This window comes from Macaca mulatta, chromosome X, assembly GCF_049350105.2.
Source record: "Macaca mulatta isolate MMU2019108-1 chromosome X, T2T-MMU8v2.0, whole genome shotgun sequence".
Classification (NCBI taxonomy): Eukaryota; Metazoa; Chordata; class Mammalia; order Primates; family Cercopithecidae; genus Macaca; species Macaca mulatta.
The window spans coordinates 5449321-5473467 of NC_133426.1; the positions used below are offsets into that span (position 1 = coordinate 5449321).

At 41.0% G+C, this 24147-nt stretch overlaps 1 protein-coding gene across 2 annotated transcripts in view; it reads right to left on the reverse strand.

Moving 5' to 3' along the window:
* Positions 1-1110: 1110 nt before the first annotated feature.
* Positions 1111-24147, reverse strand: part of NLGN4X (neuroligin 4 X-linked) — a 341030-nt gene continuing 317993 nt past the window's right edge. For both annotated transcript variants that reach the window (XM_015126897.3, XM_028842354.2), the window contains exons 4-6: positions 19410-19595; positions 13412-14201; positions 1111-3922 (exon numbers count right to left, since the gene is read on the reverse strand). In XM_015126897.3, coding sequence (XP_014982383.1) covers positions 3073-3922; positions 13412-14201; positions 19410-19595 — 1826 coding nt within the window. In that variant the 3' untranslated portion in view covers positions 1111-3072. The remainder of the gene's footprint in view (positions 3923-13411; positions 14202-19409; positions 19596-24147) is intronic.

Genomic DNA, 24147 nt, shown 5'->3' on the forward strand with positions numbered 1-24147 from the left:
AATTCCAAACACAGTGACACAAGAATGAGCAGGGGTAGATATAACAAATCCAAACACTCCGTTTCAGGCAGTGTCATCTGAGGTGCTTCACCAAACACGGCTTGGTTTTCCAAAATCAGGCCAGCAGAGTCTCCTCAACTGTGCAGCTGGCCAAAGCTAAAGAAATCATCCCATTACCAAATGTATTTATCCATTTCTAGCCTATGTCAGCTGCATCACTTAGCTTTTACAAAGAAAAAGGCATTCAAAGAACAACAAAAGTAAATAAAACACGCCACCTACCAAGAAAGAACGGACGCATAATTATTTGCACAAAGCATTAGAAAATACTGTGATATTTTATTATTAAAAATGCTGCTGAAAAGTTTATACATATGTGTCCGGCCATATATATCTTCTATCATTACTTAAGGCAAAATAAAAAACAAAATTGCAAAATAATAACCCAAGGAACCATTAAACCCTGCGTGCCTTTGAAGATCAAGAATAAAAGCCTAGGAAACGATTTTTTTTTTCTTATTTTTCTCATTTTTTTTCTTTTTTCTCTTTTTCATAGATAGCAAGTATATTTTTTTCTCATAGAACTCTATGAAGATTCTATAACTTCTTTCCATGTAGAAATAAGATATCATTTAAGATGTACTAAATCACTTTTGATCATAATCCCCTGTAAAAGCTAAAGTTATTCACTTAACAGGAACTCTGTTTTTCCTTATTCAAATGTCACAAGCCTGACGCGTTACTGTACATATTGCTAGCAGGAGACAATTGGAAATACTAAACAAATACTGGAATTCACATTACAGACAGACGAAACCAGCATGGGTGCCACACATCACTTCCTTTGTAGTTTCACGGAGAGCCTATTTGTGGTTGCTCAGGTGGGGTCATACACTGCTTGCAGAAATGGCCTGATCATAGCTCTATGAAACAATGAATTGGGAATGAAATCTTACCATGACACCTCTCTGTAGGACAGAAATGTTGCTTCACGTGTGCTAAGTTGAGATAATAATATTTCACATATTTATATACAGAGAATCACTCTCAAATTTAACCCAAGATAAGCAATAGGATTTGGGGATGACTTTTATGCATTTCTAAAAACACTTTTCTTTTTTCTAGAGGTCACTCTCAAACACTGATACATCACTATAGTTTGAGTGTAGGGATTCAGTAATCAAAGGCTGTTACTGCAAAAGAGCCAGGCAGCTGGACAATTTTTATGAGGAATGTCCACTTTAGCAGAGAGATTTAAGACTGGATTTCTAGAATAACCCACAATGGAGCCGAGGGACATGATCTTCAAATATCTTTGGCTACTGTTTCTTGGTAATGCAATAATTTTTGAAAGACAAAATATAAAGTAACCGTTGCTACTATGTTTCCTTCCACCTTATAACACTCAAAACTTTCCTGAAAATGAGAAGAGAAATGAGAAAATGACAAGCTATTGGAAAGAAAAATCTCTGATCCCTAGGTCACCAATTTAAAATGGGTGAATAATTTCCATTCAATGTCTTCTCAGTGAAGTTATCCTAATTTCCCAGAAAACCCATGCAAAGCAGTTTTAATGTTCTATCCTTTTCTTCCCCCATTCTTCTATAATATTCATCATTTGGTGACCAGATATACAAATTCACAAAAAGTGATATTTTCAGACAATCATTTGTTTGATCCCATAAATGATACAAAAATTTTTTAAAAACCTGCTTACTGATAAATAAGGGACCGAGTGCTTAAACAAAAAGGAAAGACACATGTCTTCCTTCAATCTGATTAGCTAAGCTGAGCAGGTACTTCATCGGCCAAACCCTCCCGCAGCTGCTAGGGAACACAGAGCCGTATTTACTCCACGGGGCATAGCCCCACCAAAGGCAAGCTTTCTTCTTTTTTTGGCAGGGCCCTGAAATGGGAAGCAACTCTTCCTAAACATATTCAAAGGGCCAGAGCTACAGAATGGGACTTGTATTTTTGTTTCTCCCTGCTGATTCTCTGTGTGTGCATGTCTCTAATTTAACAAGCTGTAAATACATTCCACTTTGGGGACCCATCTCTGTACTGCAATCTCATGAAGGCTAACACATACGAGTCAAAGTTTTTCAAAACAATGGTCTCCTAAGAATGCTCTTGCATGCACCTGTGCAACCTGACGGGGGAAATAGGCCACACAGACCGTCTGGGTCTTCTGTGGGACATCACATCCTCCTACAAATGAGAATCCCATGTAAGAAAATCCCATGTCTTTGTTTACCACAAGTAATTAAGAAGAAAAGCCTCTTTTGTTGGGGAGGAAACAGAGCTGATATGACTAATGTGTATATATATATATTTATATACATACAGAGCACAATGAAAAGCACAACCTTGCTAAAAGCTCTTTCAAACTGAAAACACCAATAAAAGCTTTTTTTCTTGTTTGTCTGTTTGTGGTTTTGTTTAAACTCACAGCTATATACATTTTTAATTTTTACAAAGTTTCTTAAATATAGTTCAGGCTGGCAAAACACCTCTTTGCACAGAACCATACAGATTTCACTGCATAGTCCATTCTTTTATTTTAATAATAAATTTCTACGTTTCCTTCTCTCTGGATTACAGCTCCATGTGCTGGGCAAAAGCCCATTGACGCTTTCTTCACTTAAGGAGAGCCATCCATTGTGTGGCACAGAAAGAAATGTTTAAATTTCCATTGTATTTAAAAAATATTCAGTGTCCTTGGGTGAGTTTCAGAAGTGTCAGCTGCTTCCATGATGTTAGAAACACCCAGGTCCTTGAAATGGTGATGTCCTATCACACTAAACATCGGTTGGAGTGGTAGAGATCTTAAAGCAGTATTTTAACAGAAATGTGTACCTTTCACATTTCATAGGGTCAGAAGTCGATCTCATAATACTGGAAAACACCAACGAGAAGGGTCTGCTGGGATGGGATGACTGCCTTTTTGCATTTTTGTCTTAAGTCAGTGGGACAAAACCATTCCTGGTTTGGAGACTTTCTTTCTCTCTTTCTTTATCTCTTCTATGTTGCTGAGCAGGTGGTGCAGAGGGATAGGAGGGAAACACGGCCAAGCTATACTCTAGTGGTGGAATGTCCGTGGGGTAAATTTGTACTGTTTTGTCCTCCACTGAAGGTGTTAAAAGTGTGCAAAGGCTGCATCCCCGTCAGTGTGTTTGGAATCATGGTGATGGTGTTTGGCGTCATAAGTGGGATATCATCTGGCGACCGGCGCAGCGTGAGGGTGTAGTCTGGTGGGCAGGTGAGCCTCAGCGTGTCGTGTGCCTGCAGCGACTCACACTCGTGATCGTGCTCCAGCTGCTTCATCTGCAAAGACATGATCTCTTCGTTCTGGATGTGAGCGATATCATTTGTGGTGTTTCTCTGGGGACTCGGGCGCCTGTGAGTCTCATGGCGCCTCTTGTCCTTTTTGTAGTACAGAGCCGCAAAGGCTAAAATGTTGAGGAAGAGGAGCGATGCCCCGACGGCAATGGTGACACTTAATTCAGTGGAATAATCCCGTTTGGTTTCAATGAGGACAGTTGTGTCCTCGGGCCCCGTTTTGTGAGGGTCCTTAGAGTGTTTGGGATTGTTGGCAGGAGTGATTGCTGGGCGTTTGGTCGTTGGCCATATCTTGGCAGGAGATCGGCGGGTACCATAGGGAAATGATGTCATGTCTGGAGGAGGAACCTTTGTGGTTGTTGAAACATACTGGAATATCTCGTTCAAGTTGTGCAAATGAGGAACGAGTTCCAACCAGAAAGCCACTTTCGTTGCCCGGTAGTGATCTCTCACTCTGGGTTTCAAGCCTATATGCAGGTAGAGCTGGTCTTTGGGATTATACTTGGACCAGGCCACTTCTTCAAAGCGGTTGGGTTTTGTGTGAATGAACTTGGTATCCTGAGGAACTGGTTGATTTGGATCACTGGGGTAGAAGGAAGAAAAAAAAGAAAGGTCATACTCTTCCACATGTGACATGAAATTATCTTAAACCAATAAATCAGGAAGTTACAATCTGCTCTTCATATATATTTTTCAATGAGCACAAAATACCCAAGCAGCAAAGGTACATTCTGCTTTAATCCTAGACATGTCTACCATGTTGTCTTTTCCCTTAAAAATTGCTTATTTTTCTTTTAAATATAAACCCTGATAGCAATATTATGGCATTTTTATAACATGTCTACTATTTTTAAGGCATCAAATGATCTTCAAAAATAAAGGGAAAAAAGGAAAACTAAGTGTCTCTAGGAACAATTTCAGTATTTCAAGTTTCACTCTCTTGAACTGCAAAACTCATCCAGGAGGGATTTGCTCCAAAGGGATATTTGGCAAGGTCTGGAGACATTTTTGGTTTTCATAGACAGATGGTAGTTTCTATGAAGGGTGGAGGTCAGGGATGCCACTAAACACCCTCTGGTGCACAGGAGAGACCCCCACAGCAAGGAAGTTATCTGGACCCAAATGTTAACAGTACTGAGGCTGAGAAATTCTGATTAAGAAGCTATTGTTCAAGAAATGGGCATTCTCTTTCTTGCTCAAGAATTTCTTTGGAAGTAAATGAATAAATGTTGCAGTTTTAGCAATGAAAATTGATATTAACAGTCAAAAATTGGTTTTATAATTAGAAAATGTTTGTAAACAGGCATATACACCATGTGTTTGCTCTCTATTTGAAAGTAAAATACCGGAAAACATGAAAGCACGCTATGTTAGCTGTAAGAAGTTTGCTAAAATGGTACATATAGTTATGATGAGGTTAACATGTTTAAGATAAATAAGACACCCGGAAACAAGCTGAGGGCTGTTACAGATGCTAAGCTGTGCTTGGAAACTATGAGCCAAAGAATTATCTTATTATTATTTGCACAAGTGGGCACAGGTAGAAGGAAAATCATAAAAATTTGGAGATAATTCATAAAACATAGGGCCTTTAATAAACATCTTTGCAACCAACTCTCTTAGGATAACACTTCCTCTTCAAAAAACAAATTACCAAATGCTAATTTCTTCCAGTTTTTGACGGTTTGTAAAGTAAGCTACAAAACAGTTACATCTTAAGGTTTATTTGTTATAAGAAAGATTTGAGATTACGCATGGTAAAATGTTATGTACTAGTTAGTACTGAACATTCAGATGTGATGTGCAGACCCAGGCAAGCAGGGAGTTGCAACATTCTGATCAATGGCTCCAGGTGTGAGCTAAGATCTATCTTCCAGGTAACTTCTCCTTGGTGGCACTTTTGTGACACTGCCTCCAACCATTGCATGGCCTGCATGGCAGAAGGCTGCAGGACCAAGGAAGATCATGTATCTGTAGCCATTACCAGACATTGTGCAGGATCCAAACAATATACTTGACTCAGAGGTGACACATTTGCTAAAGGAAGATTTTATCCCCTCAGTCTGAGTCTGTGGTGATGATAAATCATTTCCCTGTATTCAACTTTCTGCAGCTCTGGCTAGTTAACAGCTGTGAAAACTTGAGCAAGTTTTCCAGCCAGTATTGGCCTTAACTTCTCTACATGGTGGATGAGAATATCAGGGTTGGAGGTAAGTGATGAAGGTTGAAAGATAATGACAAAATGTCTGGCATATGGTAAGAATTCAGGAAATATTATCCCCTCTCTTTCAAAATAAAAATTAGAACACCTACAATATTGCAAGGGAGGGAGAACTAGGGAGTGATATACTGTGTATCAGAGTACATACTGTATTTCTATATTGCATACATTGTAGAGTGTATAAAAGTATATTGTATATTACATACTATATACAAGGATACTGTATAGCACAGTTTATACTGTATACTAACTGTATACTATATGCAGTATATATATGTGTGTATATTATGTGGGTATATATGTGTATGTGTATATCTATCTATAGATATAGATATAAGATGTATAATGTAATACAGAAGAAGAAAAAGTTGACCTCTACCTTTTAGTTGAATGCACACTAACTGCTGTGTTTTCACTTTACTAAGAGGGTGAAAACAAATATATATAATCTGATAGGTTCTAATACCATGAGTTTTCTTATTTACTGATAAACAATATATTTGAAAAGTCTTCTGCTTTTTTATTTATTATACATGTATTCTTATATGGTTTTGAAAAAATGTTGGATTCAATGCAACATCTCATGTTTCTTGTGCTTCTTTAAGCTTTCTGAAAGAATTTTAAAATTTTCAGTTATTTAATGTGTGTTAAAAGAAAAATAAGTGAATAAATATTTTAGGAAAAAAATCCACTAATATTAGTTATTGATTTTTAATATTCTAAAGAAACAAATGGAAGTGAAGATTCCTCCTTTTTTTCATGGATCCAATTTTACTAAATTGGGTCTATTAGATGTGTGGCTGTATCATCTATTATGCAGTGAGCATCTAGGAGATGGAGTATTCTGTTCATTTTGGGCACTAGGCTATTTTTGAAGGAACTCAGGGTATATTTGAAAGGTAAAGAAAACACATTTAATTTGTTCTTGAAGAATAAAGCAGAGGATTTGGAAAATCCACAAAAGTGAGCTGCCGCCTGATACGGTCTATCAAAGATATCAGAGATGCACAGCCAGAATCCTTAAACCCAGATACACTTGTGGAGATTATGATAGCCCAAGTCATTCTCCCTTACCAAACCCTCCAGACAGTGAGACCTAGATGTGGGGTATCAGTGTTTTGTTTTTTAGATTTTATTCAGCATAAGGACTGTTTAAACTCCTGTGAGTAAAATTAAAGATTGTAATGACTGAGGATAGAAACACAAGTTGGTCTCTCCAGTAAAAGACTCAATGCATGTCTCTCTCCTTATCCCCCAGCACCTAACACGGCCATTTCCCCCTGCCCCGTTTTATTTGAGATGTAATCTTGGCAGAAGAGACTCAAGTGCATTTCTAAGGTCTAGTTCATTTCTTTAGCTAGAGATGGATATAGTACTATGATCTCTCTAAAAATGTCTGTGAATCCTCTCAGCTGTTCCTTTAAGTAGCACAGGTTTTCCTTATACCCAAAACATTGTTCGCAGTTAACGATCTGTTACCAAACTAGTTTATTATGCATTCAGTGACTCCTCTGCCACACCAGGTGGGGATGTTCATTCATTCAGCTTAAAATCCCTTTTTGGTAATAAAGGTTGCCTTTACAGCCAGAATTATGCTGCAACTCTGTAACCCATCCCCACTAAATACCTCATTGTAACTTCTTTCTTTCCCAAAGATTTAACAATAGTTGAATATAAATTAATCATAGGATACCAGCACATTCAAAAGCAGTGATGGCATCTGATGCAAACAGGATAGAAATCAACCTGCTGTACAAACCCCAGATTTGATGGAACAACATAAAAAAATCAAAATATGTGTTGACCTGATTTTCCATTACAAAACTCTCTTCTCATTTCTGACTTCCAATAGCACATAAGGTCTTCTACTATATTATTATAATGTATTGTTTGATTACTTTAAAGCACTGTTCTTTGTCATACCTTATAAATAAACCAAGATTCCCCTACTCCTTTTTGTCCATCTCTTTCCACACAGACCTCAAAATGAAAGAATCCTGGATCAATGAGCACCTAAATTTTGTTGATCAGCTTGGCCAAACCCCTTTTCTCCTATTCCCAAAGTAATTTCACAGGAAAAGGACTTTAATGCTCTAGAACCCTTTTCAAACTTTAGAGTTAGTTTTCACTTTTCCTTGACGCTGCTCAGAGTCAAGGAAAGATGCACTTTTCCAAAAATGGTCTCAATCTACCTTATTTCTACAATGCCTCTGCATGTTTGAGCTTACACGGTTCTCTTGCAGCATGATTTTAGTCCTCTGACCTGGACTAACATTGAAACTCCTCCTTGCTACAGGGGAGAATCCCGCTCAGGCACAGGCCTGGGCAACTGCTTCCCTATTCAAAACAATAATAAAAAAGAAATAGCAAGGATTACTTGAGGCCCTGGCATTCACTGATTTCAATATCCTGTCTTGATCAAGGTTTTCATAATTTAGAGCCTCGGCAGGGACTTCCTCCTCATTTCTACTCTGTGTACTCGCTGCCTCCGCCTTTCCAAGATGGGAGAGCCCTCTCACCTAATGCTACCGTGAAAATATGCAGCTGACATGATCTATAAGCAAGGATCCAATTGTCTCTCCCTTCCTCCTTCTTTCCTTCCTCCCCTCCTCCCTTCCCTCATTTCTCTTTCTTACCCTCCTTTTCCCTGTTTTCCTTCTTTCCCTCCCTCCCTCCCTTCTTCCTCTCCTCCCCTATCCCCTTTTTTCTTTTTCCTCCCTCTTCCTTCCTTCCTCGCTTCCTTCCTTCTTTTTCTCTCCCTCCATTTTTTCCTTCCCTCCCTCGCTACTCTTTCTTTCCTTCATCTCTTCTTTCTCCCTCCTCCCTTCCTCTCTTGCCTCTTTTCTTTCTTTCCTTTCCTTCCTTCCCTCTTTTCTTCCTTCCTCCCTTCCTTCCTTTCACCTTCCCTCCCTCTTTCCTTCCCTTCTTCTTTCCTTCCTCTCCTCCTCCCTTCCCTCTTTCTTTCCCTCCTTCCTCCCTTCCTTCACTCCTTTCTTGATTCCCTCCCTCCCTACTTTCTTCTCTTCTTCCCTCCCTCCCTCCTTCCCTCCCTTCCTTCCTTTGTCCCAACTCTCTTTCCTTCATTTCCTCCCTCCTCCCTTCCTTTCTTTTCTCTGCCAAAATTACATCCCAACATAATTTTTCTGTGCCCATCCCAAATCCAAAGGTTTATGTATACCAGGTATACGTGCCTTCAAACCTAGACTAAAGGTCAGAACCATCTGCTTTGAGATGTCTGCATAGAAGCATCCAGACACCATCCTCCTCATCTCGGCAAACACGTGCGCCATCGGGAGACTGTGCTGTGTCTGCAGGTTTAGAACGCCTGACATAACGCCCACTGAGAGTGGTGAAGCATGTCCTGGCACAATGCGATCCTCTCTCCACGGCACCGTGTAGTGACAGACACGCTGGGAGCTATTCTTGTTTCCTCCTGTCACCTCCAGTGCTGGAAGGGAACAGTGATGGTATGCAGAAATATGCCCCTCCTGTTCTGTGAGTCATCGTCTGAGCGTGTGCTCTGCAGAACGGCGTTAAACTTGGCAGCTCACAGGATGACAACAGATAAGGTGCATCCCATACTTTCTCCTTACGGGCATCAGGTTGGTTCGTTCTCTGCAGCTGGTGACCAGGGACTCCTTCTCTGCCCTGGAGTGATCGGGCCACCACCCAATTTACAATAAACAAATAACTAGCAACTGCAACTGAGGTCCTTGTCATCCACTGACGAATACCTAGCTCACCAGACTGTGCCTGACGGTGATATTCCCCATTTCCTTCTTTTATGGAGCTGCCATGGAGGTGTGATCACTTAATCTATTTGTATTTGAATCCACACGTTGCATTTCACATGGGATGTAAGTTCTGAGTAACTTCCTTGAGGAATCATTTGAGTCATTCTAATACCTTTCCAATGAATTAAAAGAGCTCACTGCATTAATACACTCAGTGTTATTTCAGGGATGTTTCCCATGGGCGGAAGAAACAAAAATAGAGGCTTCAGACGGACTGACATTCGAGCTCTGGGTACCTCAATGAACTCTCTCTACCAGCAGCTTTTGATTTCAGTGGCATCAGAGTGTTTCTCCAAGTTCCAGCAGTAATTCCTTCCTCATCTCTTCCAGTCATGTCAGGGCCTTCATGAAAGCTAGACGAACCCTCAACACAGACCATGAATGGCAACATGAATGTATTCCCTAAATGCAGGGGGGAAACCACAGGCTCTAAGCCAAGTGGTTTTAAGAAACAGATTCATGGCATGAAAAAGCACTCAATAACAGAGAGAGCACTGTGGTATTCTCACGGCTCTCTCAGACCTTCATGATGTCTTGGTAAAAGCATCCATTTGGTGCCAGCAGTGATAACGATCACCTCATGGAACTAATTAACTTCCTTTATCTTTTTCTGTCTTTTTTCCTTTTTTTAATAATGAGAGAGCCAGTCTCAGTCTCACAGCCCTTGGGAGTCAGGAAGAGCTAATGAGAATTTAACAGCATTATTTAGATTTCACTATTGCTTTAATGGTTCTATAAAATGTATGAGGAATGATTCTAGCTTTCCACTTAAGATAATCATATAAAGTTTATTTTCAAATCATGTAAGGAGGAAAAGAAAAAGCATATGGTTTTAATGAAAGTAAGTAAAGAGAGTGTTACAGACCAAGTCAGTAATACCTTTAGATGCTAATGTAGTGAAGATTGAATGAGTATAGCCCTGTTGATGGAAGTCTTTAGGCTTCAAGAAGATGAAATTCTCTGCAAGGGCAGACACCACTTATCTTAGTGCTGTCACAAAAGAGGGCCTGGCCCTGGCTTCACAAGGTATTAGAGATTGAATACTGTCTCCCCGTAAAGTAAGATACGTTGAAGTCCTAACCCCAGTACCTCAGTATGTGAGCTTATTTGGAAATAGGGTAACTGCAGATATGACTATTTATGTTAAGATGAGGTCATACTGGAGTAGGGTGAGCTTCTAATGCACCTTGGCAGATGCTCTTATAGGAAGACAGCCATGTGGAGACAGAGACACACAGGGAGGCCGTAAGATGACAAACACACAGAGTGGGGTGGTGCAGCTGCAAGGCAGGAATGCCAAAGTCTGCACCCAAACACGAGTAACTAAGAAGCAGCAAAGAAATACCTTCCTATAGCTTTTGGAGGGAACTTGGCCCTGCAAGCACCTTCATTTGCAACTTCTGGCCTTAGGAAGTGTAAACCGATAAATTTCTGTTGTTATAAGACACACACTTTTTGGGCTTTTTTTTTTTTTTTTTTTTTTTTTTTTTTTTTAAGACAAAGGTTTCGTTCTGTCGCCCAGGTTGGAGTGCAGTGGTGCCAACATGGCCCACTGCAGCCTCGACCTCCTGTGCTCAAGTGATCCCTCTGCCTCAGCCTCCTGAGAAGCGGAGACTCTCGGCCTATGCTACCATGCCCAGCTAAATTTTTTCATTTGTTTTGTAGAGATGGACTCTCACTATGTTGCCCAGGCTGGTCTTAAACTCGTGGCTTCCTCAGGTGATCCTCCTGCCTTGGCCTCCTAAAGTACTGGGGTCACAGGCATGAGCCACTGCACCCAGCACAGACATACAGTTTTTGATACTCTGATAACAGCAGCCCTAACAGACTAATAAACAAGGTTTACTTTTAAAAAAAAAGTATAATTTGATTTCAACAATTTATTCACACAAGAAAGAACCTTTCAGTGATAGACAAGCATTTCCATCAAATGTGGGTCCCTCCTCCCTTCTCCTCCAGGTAGCCTTTCTCAGACCAAATCTACAAAGCCTGATTATTGAAAGTTGGTGTCCAGGTGATACCTTTTCCACTACAAAAACATGCTGTACTTTTGCCAAGAGCACAAAACATTCTTAAACCACTCCCCACCCAAACCACTTTGGAATCTTTGTACAGTATGCCAGCTGCTAAACACGTAGGCATTGAAACCACCAGCATCCCCAGATCTTCTAAGGATTACTGTGCATAACTCATGTGTGGCAGGGCCACTGCAGTCTCAGAGCCTCATTCCGCATGGCAAGATTTACCCTCCCTGGGCGACAGGCACCTCTCTCTCTCTCTCTCATTCAGTGTAAAGAGGCTCAGGGTGACGATGGAGGCACACACTGGTAGAACAGAATGACACCCCATCCATTTCCACAGTTACATTATTAGACAAGAGAAAATGAAAAGATGCCACAATGTCTGGAGCTATTTAGGATGTTTTGGGTTCTTTTCTCCCATGGTTTGCAGAGAATCCGCTCAGCAGAATATTGGCAGACTCGGTTGTATATGTGCTTTTTGTATATTTTATATTTTCTACTATATTTAGGCCAATAAATGAGCTTTCCTGTGAGATACACATATATGTGTGTTTGTGTGTGTGTGTTTATATATGCAAGCCATATAGCAATATGATACAAATATTATATATTTTATTTGCTCTATCTCTATAGCTATTTATATAGCAAAGAAAATACAAATATATATTTGTGTATGTATATACATATTTGTATCTGTATATATAGTATATATATTTGTATTTGTATATATAGTATATATACTATATATATTGTATTTGTATATATAGTATATTTATTTGTATTTGTATATACAAATATATTTGTGTGTGTATATATACAAATACAAATATATATGTACTATATATTATACATATGGGAATATCTATATTTTTATAGAGACATTAAATATATATAGGAATATATATTTATATTTCTGTATAATTATTATGATATGTGTTTTCATTCCTATGGCCAGGCAATCAACACAATTCCCCAAGTGGTGCATGTGCTGTGATACCCTCACAAATTAACAAAAGAGATATGGTTGAAATTAGACTTAAAACTCTGTAATCAGGGCTGGCGTGGTGGCTCACACCTGTAATCTCAGCACTTTGGGAGGCTGAGGTGGGAAGATCGCTTGAGCCCAAGAGTTTGAGACCAGCTCGCGTGACACAGCAAAACCCTGTCTCTAACAAAACAAAATTAGCTGAGTAAGTTGGTGTGCATCTGCAGTCCCAGCTATTCAGAAGGTTGATGTAGGAGGATCCCTTGAGCCCAGGAGTTTGAGAGAAGCCTGGGCAACATAGCAAACCTGTCTACAAAAATCCATGTAAGGGCATGGAGGTGCACGCCTGTAGTCCCAGCTACTCAAGAGGCTGAGATGATGAGAGGATCACATGAACCCATGAGTTTGGGGCTTCAGTGAGCTATGATTGTGCCAGTACACTTCAGCCTAGGCAACAGAGTGAGACCCTGTTTCTATCAAAAAAAACAAAAACAAAAACAAAAAAACAACAACTAAAAATTAGCCAGGCATGGTGGCGGGCACCTGTAGTCCCAGCTACTCAGGAGGCTGAGGCAGGAGGATGGCTTGAGCCTAGGAGTTCAAGGCTGTAGTGAGCTATCGTTGCACCACTGCACTCCAGCGTGGGCAACAGAGTGAGACTGTGTCTCTAAAACAACAAGAACAAAAACAAAAACAAAACCGTTTAATCAGCTATTAACAGAACCGTCCTATATGTATGAGTCCTGCACCTGCAGGTAGGAACTCTGGAATTCCCAATGGGCAATTAGAACTCTAGTAAAAATCTGGTTTGACAGTTGTTTTACTCCTATAACACTTTAGGAGTAAAGAAAAAAATGAGTTCCATAGATGTTGCGGGAGAAGCTGCCTGTTACTGCGTGTGTAAGCATATATCTGTGTGTATATGTGTGCACACATGTGTATGTGTGTGTACGCACGTGTGCTCCTGCAAGTGGCAGTAGAAGCAATACCTATATTGAGGACCCAAACAAGTGACGAGGATAGCGATACCCCAGCACGAAGAAGAACGTACCCAGTTTTGGCGAAGTTCGTCCAGTAGGTCATGACCACGGCGCTGAGCATGACGTCGTTCTTGGAGAAATTACAACTGAAGAGCTCGGTGGGACCGACCATGGGGATGCCGAAGACGTAGGGGACCTCATCGCCATGGGCCGAATCCGCCCAGCTGGGCTTCATTTCGCTTTGGCAGTGATGATAGAAGGCATAGAAGTAGGTGGGGGAGCCGTACTGCGCGTGCAGGTCGGCTGTGGCCACGGCGGGGGCCACCCACTGGTGGTCAGTGAAGAGAGCCACCAGCGTTTTCCGCCGTGTCTCCGGGTTTTCCTTATCGGCCCAGTCTGTGTACATGAACTTGATAGTCTCGCGCAAAGTGTCTTTCCCTTCAGGATAGCCGTAAAGGTTGTCCACGAAGTTGGACACGGAGAAGTCAAAGTCATTGGGCGTCACACCGTCCTCGTTATCCACGATGCCGTCCACGAACTTCAAGCCTTCCCCTTGGTTGACGCCCAGCATGATGTCGTAGTTGAGGAACTCGCCTTGCTCCATCAGGATCTGAGGGTCGTCTGGGATGACGTCGCCGTCAATCACCGGCCCGAAGGCTATGTGGTAGGTGGCTGGGGTGATGGTCTGCTGGATGAGCTCCTTGTAGTTCTTGTTCCGCAGGCATTCTACCATGTCCGTGGTGTCCAGCATGTTGCAGCCGACCTTGTCTGCCAATATCCGAGTGTACTTGGCCGGCTGGTAGTTCACTGCCCAGCTGGACAGGGCGGTGCCGCTCTGAATGATGGCCTTCTGGAAGAGACCTGCAGGTGCAAAATTGTGGACATGCAAATGAAAACCCGCAGGACAGAAACGCAGCTTTTACTGAGCAATGAAGGCTGTGATTGTCTCTCAGGCATGTGAATTTCTGGACGTAGTAGCATTCAACTCTGTCAGGGGACCTTTTACCCATTTTCATTTCGATTTCCCCTTCCCCCCCCCTCCTGAACATTCATTTTAGGCAATGTTATTCTACACACACAGACACACACACACACACACGAGTTTAAGGAAATGAAACCACATTTACACTTTTCCTGCACTGGTAAAATACATGTGATTTCTTTTTCCTTCCACAATCCAGTGTCGTTTTTGCTTCCTTGCCTCCAGATGCCATATATAAAAACTCCAACAGCAACTGCATTCCCCATTTCCAAGAAAAAAAAATGCTTTAAGCTAGTAAAAGGTCAAAGGCCCTCTTGTCTCACAAGCGAAACTAGGTATCTCTTCATTATGGGAAAAAAAATAAATCCACTTGAATCAACTTCAGAGTATTAATTCAGGAATGCATTTCTACTTATACCTTGAGTCTAATGAAGACACTAAGATCTGGCAATTAAAATAAATACATTGAGTTAGCTATGCTTAAAGAAATCCTCAACTGGGTGCCTAATGAGTATTTTTTGAAGTCACTTCTTTCAAAACTACATCCATTGGAAACTCAGAGATGTGTATATTTTATTTTGCCACATATAAAAAATGCTTTGCTTGGTGAGAAACTTGAAAAAGCATGGGTAATTTTAGGAGTAAAATTCTGTGTAGCTTAAAATTCTCCATGAGTTCAGTCTACTACATGGATGTCCAGAAGTATAAAATCTGTATTTTTAACCACGACAGGACAAGAGAGGCGGGCTGTAAAAATCAGCATTCCATTTACGATCGCTTCCCGCCGTTTCCGTGGATCCCAGCCCGAGTCGGGCACTAAAGAATAAGGCATTCAGCTGTGAGTCCAGAAGTTCATGCCCTGTCGATTTTTAAGGTCACAGAACCAATCAAATACGAGGAAAATATGATAGTCATCAGGAAGATGTGATTTTAAAGATTGGAGGATTGCCCAAAGATGACACACAGGACTGCAACTTGAAACCAATATGGCTTTGACCAAAATGTCATCAAAGCCATCTTGGGAACGTTTCTGTCAGAAATGTGCAAGTATTGACTTGAATGCTTGGCTCTGAAGATTATTTTAAAATGTCCAAACAAAAAAACAAAAACAAAAACAAAAACAACCAAAAAAAGTCAATATGTATTCAGTTGGATACTTTCAGTAGTTAAAACATTCAGAATTGGAAAAAATGCTGTGAGAAGTTCCTTTCCTGCCTTTCTCATAACTACTGGCAGTAATTTAGGCAGTAGTGTATATATAAGTAACACACATAAAACATTTATTTGTATGTTAGGGAAGCAGTATAACTCCTGATAAGACTAAAATAGTTGGATAATGAAAAAAAATCACCCGTAATTCATACTTTAAAACACAACTCACCTTAGCATAATGAGTATGCTAGGAGTTCACTTAATTCTTAGCTCTTTCCCCCCATTCAAATGTCTGTTTTGCATAGCTGAGCCCAATATTTATATAGCTATCTACACTGTGTTTTTCCAGCTGATGTAGATCTTAGGTAAATTCTTAAATTATTATTATTTTGAGTAAATACATATGGTTCATTATAATTTTCCTCTCCTTTTGATCTTGTAGCTTTTAATTTCATTCTTTGCTATGATACTAATACTGGGGTGAATATCTTCATAAAACTATCACTTTCCACGAGTACTTTGTCTTCATTAGACCACATAACCAGCAAGGAATTCCTAAGGCAAACAGTATGGGTATTTTTATTTTTATTTCAGACAGGGTATCACTCGGCTACCCAGGCTGGAGTGCAGTGGCGGGATCTCGGCTCGCTGCAGCCTCTGCCTTCCAGGATCAAATGATCCTTCCACCTCAGCTTCCCAAGTAGCTGGGACTACAGATGTGTCACTTTTTTGTAGAGACAGGGTTTCGCCACGCTGCCCAGGCTGGTCTTGAACTCCTGGACTCAAGCAATCCGCCCACCTCGGCCTCCCAAATTGCTGGGATGATAGGCAGGAGCCTGGCTTGCATTTTTCACAATTCTTGATTATATTGATGGGCTGTTTAGAAGCATGCTGTGCAGAAATGACTGATGCAAAGGTATAATAATTTCCAACCTATTGACTTAAATAATTAACACCTCCCTCCAATTAATGTGGCTTACATGTGTTTGATTACTCCTAAAGTTGGTTCTGACTGCTTTCTAAATCTACAATTGTGATTGTATCAATTGAGAAAAGTGAAAATCTAGGTATTTTCAAAAATGCCATATAAATCTCTCTACCAAAGGGTTCATCAGATTCTTCACTTTTCCTGTTTTTGAAATAAACTTAATACAAACATGAGCCTTTCCTCTTATTAGCACTACTAGGAGATCAAAGGCCATTTGGTCTCATGGGCGAAGCATTATGAACTAAAAACTCAAGGAATTTAGAGTTTGGAGGATTTTAGGAAACCCTCATCTGTCCTATCTTGGAAATTAAGACACTGAGGAGCATAGTGATCCAGAAACTTGTCCAGATGGTGCTGGAAGTGAAGAAAATCCTGCAGTTACTCTAAAGAAACATGCTTTTTAATTGTATTTATTTATTTATGTTGGGACAGGATCTCACTCTGTCACCCAGACTGAAGTGGAACCTCACAGTTCACTGCAGCCTCAACATCCCTGGCTCAAGTGATCCTCCCACCTCAGCCTCCCAAGTAACTGGGACCACAAGCAAGTGCCACCAGGCCCAGCTGGTTTTTATTTTTATTTTTGTACAAAAGGGGTCTTGCTACATTGACCAGGCTGGTCTCAAACTCCTGAGCTCAAGCCATCCTCCCCCCTCAGCCTCCCAAAGTGCTGGGATAACAGCCATGAGCCACAATATCCAGCTGGTAGCTTTAAAAATAATAATTCCAGAGGTCAAGGTGGGTGGACCACTTGAGGTCAGGAAGTTCAAGACTGGCCTGGCCAACATGGTGAAAGTCCATCTCTACTAAAAATACAAAAATTAGCCAGGCACAGTGGTGGGCACCTGTAATCCCAGCAACTCGGGAGGCTGAGGCAGGAGAATCGTTTTGAATCCAGGAGGTGGATGTTGCGGTGAGCCAAGATTGTGCCACTGCACTCCTGCCTGGGAGACAGAGTGAGACTCCCTGAAAATAAAAAAGAAATTCCATGAAGGTTTTGAGAACTTCAGGTTCAGTCAGTGTGGTGCCATTCTGAAGACCACTGACGATACAGAACAAATTACAAAGCTGTCTTGATGACTGAGATGGCTATTAGGGATATTCATTTGCACGTGGCCTCAACCCAGGGCTGGATCTGCTCTGCAGATTTTCCTGCTTCTTCCTTTTAGGCCACAGCCAAGAATTTGTGATCCTGTTTCCAGAACCAATTGCCTCAAATTCCTCTGGACTCCCCTTTGAAGTCTCCCATCGGATACTGCAGGGAGCCTCCTTCACAAAGGGACAGCAGGGAATCCACCGAGTGAGCCTCCGGGGAAAGCCTCAGTCACTCCTGCAGGGCTCGGGGTGTGGCTGCCTATGCTGACCATTACTTAGGCAGCATAACCATCTGCCTAAGTGATTACTCCTGATCTTGAACTCCTGGACTCAAGCAATCCGCCCACCTCGGTCTCCCAAATTGCACATCTGGTTGGGTACGGCTGCCTATGCTGACTACCTGTCCAAGTGCACGTCTGGTTGAGGTAACATGATGCACATGTGTTTTTGCGGTTTCCTCTTTCTCTGCTTTGCCAACATCAGCTTTTTCCAGGGTAACACCAGGGCCCCAGGGAGGGTTTGGAGCTCCCACAGGGATAAGCAGAGGACCTCAGGCTGACTGACCCAGCAAGGAGGTCCTTCCTAAAAGTCATATTTGCAGGAGAGAGAGGAAGGGAGAGGGGAAGGCAAACTGTGGACACCTCCTAGTGCTGCATGCTGACCTGACCAGGAAGGAGGTCCTTTGCTGAAAGTTGTATTTGTAGGAGAGGAAGAAAGGGAGGGAGAGAGAGAGAAAGAAACAAAGAGAGGGACAGAGGGAGAGGGGAGAAAGGGAGAGAGGAAAGGAGATAGTGAGGAAGAGAGTGGGGAGACAGAGAGAGGGAGAGAGAGGAAAGGGGGGGAAGGGAGTGTGAGGGAGAGAGAGAGAGGGAGGGGGGAGAGACAGTAGAGGGAGGCGAGAGAGAGAGACAGAGAGAGTGAGAGACAGAGCAAAAGAGAGAGAGGGAGTGGGCGAGAGGGAGAGGGAGGAGGATGTAGAGAGGGAGAGAGAAGAGAGGATGAGAGAGGGAGAGAGAAGAGTGGGAGGGGAAGAGCAAGAAGAGATGGAGGGAGACAGTCAGGGAGAGAGACACTATTCCTCTGGGTAGAATCTACTTCTAAACAAATGCACCAGACATGTTTCAATATTTCCAGAAAATTTAAAGAATTAATATAAATTAGAGAAGTGACTTCTTAAAAAACATGTGGCTAAAAGCCCTGATGGTTACAAAATCTATACACCCGCATCCCTTATCCACATACTGTCTCTTCCATATCACTCTTACTAAGTTGCAGCTAGAAGTTATTAAAATTTCAAATAGTCAAATACAGTCAGAATGGCAAAAGAAACAAAAGTGTCGAGACTTCTAAAAGTAGTTATTTTGTTCCAATCATTGTAACCAACACCTAATTGTCACACATTTAAATTAGGAGAAAAATATTGCTGACCAAGCATGGTGGCTCACATCTGTCATCCCAGCACTTTGAGAGGCCAAGGCAGGAGGATTGCTTGAGCCCACGAGTTTGAGACCAGCCCAGGCAAACACAGCAAGACCACTTCTCTATAAAAAGTTTAAAAAATCAGCCAGTAGTCCCAGGTATTCAGGAGACTGAGATGGGGGAAGTCTTAAGCCCAGGAGTTGGAGGCTGCAATGAGCTATGATCGTGCCACTGCACTCCAGCCTGGGTGACAGAGCAAATGGAACAAAAGCTGACTTAAAAGACATGAAGATGGATTCATCTGATCTTTTGGGCATTTTCTGTTGCCAGAGTGACTTCTAGCAACCCGGACATGCATCTGAGATATGAACTCTGACCATTCATTTCTTGGTTCAGTGCATTAGACTGTCTGCCCTGGGGGCACCATTATTACCTTCTGAGTAGTGGGACAGGGTCAACAGGCTGACACAGGAGGCCCCGGCCCCCGAGCCAAAGATGGTCACTCGCTTGGGGTCCCCGCCAAAGGCTCCCACATTCTCCTCAATCCACCTCAGTGCTTGAATCTGATCCAGGAGCCCATAGTTGCCTTTTGCTGCCTGGTCACCGGTACTTAAAAACCCTACAAAAGAACACAAGACATTTTTGGTGGTCAAATATAAAAAGTGCATACACATCTCTGCTATTTGAAAATATATCTCATAGCTTGTCTTCTTCATTCGCTCTTTCCTCAACCCTCACCCCCACAAATTAGAGGAAGAAGAGGAGAAAAAATGTTGTGGCAGAAATAATTATATAAATAATGGTTACTGTTTAGGTTGATGTTATGATACCATGGCATCTTTGGGTATACATGTGGCTAATATAGAAGGCAAAATGAATCTAAAATATTAATAACATGAAGCGATCCCAGAAGACGTCGTAAATTTTACTAGGTTCAAGGCATCGTTTCTGTGCACATTTTCATTTTCTTTTTTGAAAAATGCAACAGACTCCTACAAGAAAGTTTTCAGGGAAAACAGTACGTGTGTGTGGGGTTGGGGGGGGGCAGTGGGTGTAAGTGCACATGTCTGTCTAAGAATATGTCCTTGTATATAAAGGCAGTGTGCGCCTGTTTTTCTCACTGAATTAGTTATTAACATTTTGTTTTAACTCCTTTTAACGCTTAAGAAACAAAGTAAGTTACAGACTCCACTAGATCCCACTCACAAATAGTATGCCCCTCTATTTTCCTACATAGCAAAAATATGAGTTACATACAAAAAAAATGTAATTATTGAACCTCACCCAAAAGCTAATGAATATTCACATCTCTCCAACTGTTCCCAAAATATCAGTAGCTGGCCCTCCTTATTTTAAAAGGAAGGATTCTGTGAGTTGAGGATCTAGATTTTACTCAAGGCATACAATTCTTAATTTCTCCTTAGTAGTTGAAAAATGGCAATTTTGGTATTAATGATAGCAAAGTTACGAGTTAATCTGTTTTATTGTTTGTTCCTTTCGGATTGAAAAAATAGCTTGACTTGGAAAAACTGTTTTCCTCTGATGTTTTGGAGTCATGTTTCGGAAGACATACACTCTCCTACTCAGATTCAAAACTAGGAATATTTTCTAAAGCATCCTGCAAGTTTAATTCATTGCATAAACTTTAACCCAACTTTATGTCCAAATCTGTACTAGATATGCCTTCCAAAAAGACAAAGAATTTTAAAGTTTTTTTTAACCATTTTGCATCCTTATTTGAGCCTTCCCCAAATACCCAACTATGATATCTGCCCCTTCTATACAATTTCTTTTTTCCAAGAGCTATGCCATTCACTCATTTCAAGGGATGCTTAGTACACAATTATGGCCACCTGCAGTCATGTTTGCATGAAGACAGGCTGCTTTAAGCCCTAAAATAACATCAAACCAATTCCTCCAAAGCACATCCCTAACCAAAGTTGATGGCATTCCAAGGAGTGACTGAGTGCTGGTTTCTACTTTTAAAACAAAAAGTAGAGGATGGGGCTGCATACCAATTGAGTCAACCAGCTTTTCTTCCATGAGCTTTCCTGAGCACCGGTGGAAAAATGCTCTGAGCTGGAAAGGAGGAAATGGCCTGGCTCCAAAGAAAGTCACAGGACGATTTTCGTTCAACAATGACAATAAAAATTCCAAGCCTGAATCAGGAGTCACTATCTCCTGCAGCTTCAAAGAGAGGCAGCGTTGCAACTGCGAGGTTGGATACTTAAGACACATCCTACCAATGCGATCTTCTTTAAAGTTCAGAGGGATGTGACGTGAGATTAGTTACGATTAGTGGGTACGTTCAGACATTACCCAAGTCTCCTCCCCATTTAATTAGCAATTACTAATTAGTGCTTCATGCCAAAAATGTTCTGTGACACCTATCTCCATCCCTACATCTTTGACACGGTCATCCATAAAAAGCATCAGGCTTTGCTTGGGAGAAAAGATCCTTTCATGCAGGGTACATGTGACAATGACGAATCATGTCAGTTTGGGTGCCCCATAATACCATAGGGCAATGCTTTCTTCCTCTATCAAAGAAAGAGGTGATTAATTCCTAAGGCACAAGCAATTTTCTAACAGAACAATTCTGTCTTCAGCACGTCTTTTCTTCACTCACTGTTCTCTCTTTCTCAATTCTGCAGAATGACCTGTTGGCTTATTTTGTTTCTGTGGAGGAGCATGAAGATTTTCTACACACAGTAAATCACTGGCCTTTTCCACCACCACCTCTTCCTCCCTAGCAAAACGAGAGTGTTTTAACCTTTCCCAAAGCAGGCTAAGGAATATTCCCTGCCTTCAAAAATCTTAGTTCTTCTAACAGCATCCTATTGGAGGGTTTGATCTTTGACGTTCTGAAATTCTACAGGCTGGCTGAGGGAAATGACAATCCATGGATCTCTTCAGTTTAACAAATGAATGTGCTGTTTTGAAGCTGGTGTTTCCACAGTTTCTGCCATGGAATTTTCATTTATTACAACATCCAGAGATTATTATTATTTTTCTTTTTAAACTATCAACAAGGGGGAGTGCCTGTTTCAGGTACACAATGAATGCAACAATTTTATGCTCTTTACAAGAGGTCCTTTCATCTTGAAACCACCTTTGCAAAACGTGTAACAGTCAGACAATTATGACAGTGAAAGAGATCGGACCTAACCAACTCCATCTTGCCTTTAACTTCCATACTGCTCTGGGCATGGGCCAAGCTAACTTTGGGAGAAACTGAACTTGTAGTTTAAATGATAATAGCCCCTCTTAAAATTAAACCGCTTTTGTAAAACTAATAAAAGGCCACCAGGTTAAAATATGAGAGGGGCCTGAATTCTGCTAAGATGTAGGCTTAGTTGAATGATTACCAGTCATTATTCCAGAGGTCACAAGATTTACAACTTCCCCAGTCACTAGAAGCTAAAATTTGCCTTTTTAAAATTTTTATTTTACGTTCAGGGGTATACCTGTAGGTTTATTATGTAGGTAAATTGCATGTCACAGAGGTTTGAGGTACAGGTTATTTCATTACCCAGGTAATAAGCATAGTACAGATTGGCCTTTTAAGATGTCTTTTCAGGCTTTTGCATTTCTGACAACTGATTGGTCCTACTGGGACCAGCGACTCCTCTGTGTCCCCACATAGAAGCCAACTGGGTGCACTAGGACTGTTTTCCACACCCCTATCGTTGCAATCCTAAACCAATCAGCAGCACTCATTCCCTAGCCCCTGTCTGCCAAACTATTCAGGAAAAACCCGAGCACCATGTGAATTAATCCATGTTAATGGCTACATTGATGCCAAGTTTCATCCAGGACCCTGGAAGGAACAACAATAACAAAAATACACACACAAGAGGTATCAATAGATATGTTCAGTGATCTGGTTTGGCTGTGTCCCCACCAACATCTCATCTTGAACTGTAGCTCCCATAATCCTCATGTGTCATGGGAAGGACCCAGTAGGAGGTAACTGAATCATGGGGCTGGGTTTTTCTCATGCTGTTCTCATGATAGTGAATAAGTGTCATGAGATCTGATGGTTTTAAAAATGGCAGTTCCCCTGAACACATTCTCTTGCCTGCCACCATGTAAGATGTGACCTTGCATCTACTTTGTCTTCCACCATGATTGTGAGGCCTTCCCAGCCATGTGGAACTATGAGTCTGTTAAACTTCTTTCTTTATACATGACCCAGTCTCAGGTATGTCTTTTTTAGCAGCATGAGAACAGACTAGTACATTCAGTTAGTATGGTTATTTAAAAACAGGTTTCATGGAAAAGAGGACTAAAACCAGGAATCACAGTTTTTCCTGCTGCATATTGACTGAAGTGAATATCATATAAACGTGAGAATTTCTATTCAGACTTAATATTGTTGTTACAACAGAAAAGTTTCCAATTTTTATTATAGATAATAATGTAGATGTTTCCTCTCATTTTGAATTATATCACAGGGCTTAGGAGAATAACTGCAGGTCTTTTGTTTCCCCATGCACTGCAAGTCAATGGTAAGGAACCCAATGGGGTCAGATATTGTTTTTCTTTCAATTAAAAAAAGACATTGTTATATGACGTTAAAGCCACAATCCATTTTCTTTTAGGAGATTGTTCCTTGCATAAACACAGTAAGCATTTTTTTGGAGACAAGTAACCAGGAGATAATTAAGTGAATAAAGAAGTTAAATATCTTTCACCATTTCAGTGTGTGTAATTCACCTGGTATGTGTATATATATGCATATATAACCATATATATGTATGTGTGTTTATAAATGTATATGTACACAGACATACATCTGTGTACCTTTAAACTAAAGAAGTGATATCAAACAAGAAATGTTTAAATAAAAATAATTCAATGAGAAGAAACAGAATTTGTGTTAGGTCATGCAAATGAGGTCAAAAAGAAATCGGGTGAGAATGAAAGCAGAAGCATAAAAAACAAAAATCAGTCAGATAGATGCAAAACTAATCTTTAACGGTTATAGGAAATTATTCAGGAGTTCATTTATTACAAGGTGAACCTTTAATTTTCTGATTGAAAACATGTAGGATTTAACACAGAAGCATACATTGCACAGGATGGGCTGGAAGGGAGGGAAGCTGATGTACTGCATTCAAATTCTGTTGTCTGATAGGCGTGGCTGCTTGAAATTCAGTGCCTTTTAT